Consider the following 5,371-nt stretch of genomic DNA (forward strand, 5'->3'; position numbering starts at 1 on the left):
ACGGCGAACCTTTCATTAATAGCGAAAGTGTTAACGGTACAAACACAAACGAAATCGATTGGCTCAGATTTAACGTCAACGAAGGCCAGCTAACGACCGCCAGATTGATAAAGATAATCATTATGGATTTCCGCTTCTATTTAAACGATTTAAAAATCTACTGCTCTCCATACGAATATAACACGCTTTTGAATTTTATGGATATGGTTAAAGTGTCGGCTGCTCAATATATTTAAATTTTAAATCAACAACACAGTGTTTATTAATTAAATTACGTTTAAGAATTTATACGAAAAAAAATTGATTAAAAATTAATTGCATTTTTTGTAACAAGTGTCATTCCAGATACTTTTTAAACTATTTAACATAATTTAAATTATATGAGCTACCACATAACGTTATCAATAGCATATAAAGTTTGTAATTATTGTCCATACATGAATTACTTTATTTTATCACATCATTGTAAAACAAACACCTTCTCAGTTCCGCATCGAAGCCAAAATAATGTTTAGTATGTAACAAAATAAATAAATACATTTTTTTTTTGACATTTTATACATTTACAACTGCAAAGAAGGCAGTCGTATCATGTTATACAAATATAAATATTAACAATTTTTTGCAAAATAAACAAAATCTGTTTTTCCGATTTTTTAAAGGTATTTAAATAAATTACACACTACACTAATTTTAGGTATTTATTTTACCTAAAAATACTAATCCTCAAAGTTTTGACAAGAACTAGGGGAGCCAACACATCACTGTAGAATCAATACCTTCTCAGCTTCACATCAAAGTTAAAAAATAATTCGTTTTTCTAAAATAGAACAAAATAAATGTTTAAGCAAACGTTTTAGTGTCGACTTTTAAAAAATCATGTTTTATTTATGGACGTTTTTTTACCTAATTTTTAAAAATCCTGTTTAACTTTAATATTTCAAACAACACAATTTCATTTAATTTTTAAAAATGGAACCATAAAATCAATTGTATACTTCATTGATTTACTTCATTTTTGTATTATCCCTTTACAAACACTTGTCTTTAGAACCAATTAATTCTCTGCTCGCTTCTCGTAAGGACATATTAAGAAATTTTCGAGTAATCACAATAGTTTCATATTTCACACATTATAATCGACTGGTATAAAAAAAATCCACAAGACCAACTGCTGGCAAAATACACATAGTCATTGTGTGTATTTTGTTTCTATGGGTTTTATTGAAAATGTAATAACTTCGTTTTATGAATAATTTACCTTGCAAATGTAAGTATGAAGCAGTATTTTTGTTTAGAGAAATTAATTTAAAATCTGTATTAATAAACCTATACAATGAGTAAAATCGCTAATATTTCAAAGAGCTGGACAAAATGAGTGAAGGAGGTGTATGATGACAATAGTTCAGGAATGAAGCAGTTGAAAAACAAACATTCATACGTCTGTGTACACAAATACTACAAATAATAGAGCATATTACCAACTTAAGATAAAATAATAATTCAATACCATCGATTTTTAAGTTATTGTAATGTACTAAGGGCACACAAAAAAAGATAAAGAGTACTTTATTGTGTTAAAATCATAAATAATTCACTAAAATTTCAATATTATTCAACATAAAATTAAGGCTTTGTTATAATTTGTTTATAAGAAGTTAAATTGTAGACATTTTAACAAAATTGTATTTAGAAAGAGCGTCACCATGAGTCAGTCAGCAGACCGAAAAATACTATTTGTGTGAACAAGTGTTATCAAAATAAATAAAAAATTAGATTTATTTACTTTTTTACGCTTTATACAAATGTAAATTTTAACAGCCGCCTAAAGTCTTACAATTATAATAGTCAATTATAAGTTACACAGTTTCATACGAATGACTTGTATTTTACTAAAGTATAATTAAATAAATAATAAACGACTATGATTAGCAACATTTTTGCATTTTTGTTATGTTGTTTTGTTATAACGTCAAATTTAAAAACATTCGAAACAGCAGGCAACAGCAAGGTAAGCATTTATTTAGAGCTAATGATATGCTGTGAAAAAAATTTGATCCTATGTTTTGCGGTTGATAGAAGTTGAACAATTTAAAAATTATTATTTTCTTTAAGACATTATACCTATTTACGCATATAAAATAAACTTTTCTTTTTTAAGATCAATCCTACGAGATTTTTCATTCAAACATCCCATAAATACTATTTGCGTGCCGTAAACAATGTAAAAACATTCAACAAACGTCCGAAAATTGAAATCACACGAGAAGACGAGCGAAATCTGTCAACAAGTACTTGTGGCGGTATTGATGAATACCATACAAAATTAAAAAGCCGGGATAAATTGGAGGAAAAAGGTCGGGACATCATGTGTAGTGTATGTGTGATTGCACGATCAAACATATTGTGGTTGAAGAACTTTGTTGAAAAGATAAAAAACGGAGAACCTTTCAATAGAAGCGAGAATGTTATAAAACGTCTGAAAATGGAAGCCGAATTGATATTTCTACTATTTCCGGCTGGATATTTACAAATGGGCAAATGGCTTTGGAGTTATTTTTTGAAAATCATTGCCATCAGACAGTACGATGACAATAAACTCTATATCCACGAAAACCCTTTCGAAGACGACCAACTGCAAACCGGTTTCTCAGATTTCATTGGAAATTGTATAGCTAAAAAATACCTACCTCCGACTGTAATGGAACCTGATTTTGTAAGGAAAAACCAGAGTAAATACGATAAGATGTTTACCGATCTAAGTAGTTCCAGATGGTTTAGAAACTCGAATGCTTCGCATCCACTCGACCGTAATTATAATGGACTAATAGACATTTTATACCTGAAACCGTTTTGGGAAGACGAAAGACAATTGTTGTTCAGAGGAGGGACCATCACCCAGGGGTTCAATGTCGATTGGAGTAAGGTGATACAACGACATCGGGTCGAGGTGGTTATTACCAGAGCATTCGTGGAAAATCGCACTTGGATTTCCAATCCGTACGGTCGGCTCGATCACCAACACTTGTTGGTCAAAATTATCGACGCTACGTTTTATTGCTACATTTCGGTTATACTATATGTATATGAAAAACAATTACCTATACTCAACGAACCGACGCTAGAAGAAATCATAGAACTGATTTTCGACGTTTTCAATGAAGCATTCAATGTATCGATCAAAGAAGAATTTCTAGTGGTAATTTCATCAGAACTCGACTTTTCGCAAATGAGGGATACCGACGTCGTAAAAGGCATATTAGCAAGTGTGACGGCAAAGGCCAATGGGATCTTAAACGATTTGAACGGTACAAACACAAACGAAATCGATTGGCTCAGTTTCAACGTTAACGAAGGTCAACTTTCTAACGACAGCATGATAAAGATAATCATTTTAGATTTCAAATTCTATTTAAACGAATTAAAAAGCTACTGTTTCCCGTTCAAATATGAAACGCTTTTGCATTTTATGGATATGGTTAAAATGTCGGCTGCTCAATATATTTAAATTTTAAATCAATAACATAATGTTTATTAATTAAGTTATGTATAATAAAAGTGAGTAAAAAAAAAAAATGAATTTTTCAATATTCAAACTATCTAAACACTGGTAAGGGCAAAACTAATATTTCATTAATTCTTTTTAGTTAAGAAAAATATTATTTGTTTACAGACACAAAAAAAAACCCACAATTGTAAGACTAATATTTAGGTTTTAAACAAATTATTATATATATATTTTTTTTGGCAATTTTGACAAATACAACTGCAAAGAAGATTACCAATATTTATCTCATTTGTTTTTTCTTATATTGGTATTACAAGTGCCATTTACTGTTTTACTGGTTATTCTATTGGTGAGATCACTAATAGTTATTTTTATATAATACATTTTTACAAATACTTTAATATAATGTTATACAAATACAAGCATTAACAATTTTTTGACATTTTCATGTCTTAGCTCTGGCACATAACTAAAAAAATTATAACGAAAAAATCGTTAAGCTGTTATCTGATATGAGATAAGAGATATGTTGTACGTTCAACGTTCAAATTAGAACTAAATGATAAATTCGAAATACCATTTTTGTGAACAAGTGTTTTCAAAATAAATTAAAAATATTATTTTTAGGTGACTCATATTTGAACATTGCCGAGTTCTTGATGTCGGCATTTGTACTGCACGAGCAAAAGGAAGCTGAAGAGGTCATTACTGAATTAATATATTACCATATTAAATGGTTTACATACGAATATTTAGTTGATAGTGCTTTTAATGTTGGGTATTCGGTTTTAAATTTGATGTTTTATGGTTCTTTTTATAGCTGTATACAATTTTATTCATGTAATTTAATTGAATGCTTTAATGAATATACAACGCGATATAAATCCATATTATAATCCACCAATTAAACTACCAAGAAATCATCAATATTTATATTTTTTCAAATCGTACCAAACAAATAAAATATATTTTTAAGAATAATAATTATTTATTTTCAGGGGCCGAGTGAAAAGAAACCCCGCAAACGCTGGTCAAAATAAATACCATTTGTTTAAATATATAAATACATAAAAGCTTACCCACTGCACTTAAGATGAGGTATTTTTCAAAATTTAATTGTCGAGCTAAATATTTTATTTGAATAAAGGCTATTTGAAAAAAATAAACAAATGAGGTATTTAATTTAAATACTCACTAGGAAAATTCAGCTTTTGTATTTTCTAAAGAATTCATTTGACAATAAGCTACAAATATCTAGAAAACAATATTATGATAATTATTATAATTACATTTTTTTAAATTAAATAAAATTTTATTGTCGCTTTATGAAAAATATTTGTCTGTACACATATAATATGTTTTCTGATCTGAAAACAACTGTACGATAAGGTTTTTTGTTACAAGAAATAAACCATATTAATACTATAGGCAGCATGAAGTTAATTTTTGGATAAAATTCTACTGTATGAAAATATGTGAATTTTTTTTGTGTGTGCACAAGTGTCGCAACTCTACTAAAATTGTGCTTAAAAAAACATTTTCAGTATTAGGGTGGATTTTTTTATTTATAAAACATACAATAATGTCTATTGGGAACGCTAAAGATGGCTGCTTGTAAATCAATATAAAATGTATAAATTACTTTTTGGTCTATAAACGCACTTGGAATTTTGATCCCGCAAAAAATATAATAATTCGCTTCATATCTATGAACCCAAGTGGTTTTAGTTAGTAAATGTTAACACATTGGAGAGGGTAGTATCGAAGTGCAATAAAAAACAACATATCTAGATGACAACAATTATTGATATTTTCATAAATGCTGAATTTTATTTTCGAATAATAATAAATAAATAGAGACGT

At 28.5% G+C, this 5,371-nt stretch overlaps 1 protein-coding gene across 1 annotated transcript; it reads left to right on the plus strand.

Moving 5' to 3' along the window:
* Positions 1 to 1,860: 1,860 nt before the first annotated feature.
* LOC126842541 (uncharacterized) lies at positions 1,861 to 3,508 on the plus strand. The gene is made up of 2 exons (XM_050579551.1): positions 1,861 to 2,011; positions 2,162 to 3,508. The coding sequence occupies exons 1-2, from the start codon at positions 1,925 to 1,927 to the stop codon at positions 3,506 to 3,508; spliced, it is 1,434 nt and encodes a 477-aa protein (XP_050435508.1). The 5' UTR covers positions 1,861 to 1,924.
* Positions 3,509 to 5,371: the final 1,863 nt, after the last annotated feature.

This window comes from Adelges cooleyi, unplaced genomic scaffold (assembly GCF_023614345.1).
Source record: "Adelges cooleyi isolate 19-005CV unplaced genomic scaffold, UGA_ACOO_1.1 ACOO_flye_CR_arks_rails_tigmint_CR_PRNA_55, whole genome shotgun sequence".
NCBI lineage: Eukaryota > Metazoa > Arthropoda > Insecta > Hemiptera > Adelgidae > Adelges > Adelges cooleyi.

Bases quoted from the DNA above. Each gene is read 5' to 3' on its own strand.
- LOC126842541 (XM_050579551.1), top strand. From the start codon at position 1,925: ATGATTAGCAACATTTTTGCATTTTTGTTATGTTGTTTTGTTATAACG. The intron at 2,012-2,161 runs GTAAGCATTTAT...TTCTTTTTTAAG, and splicing joins AAACAGCAGGCAACAGCAAG to ATCAATCCTACGAGATTTTT.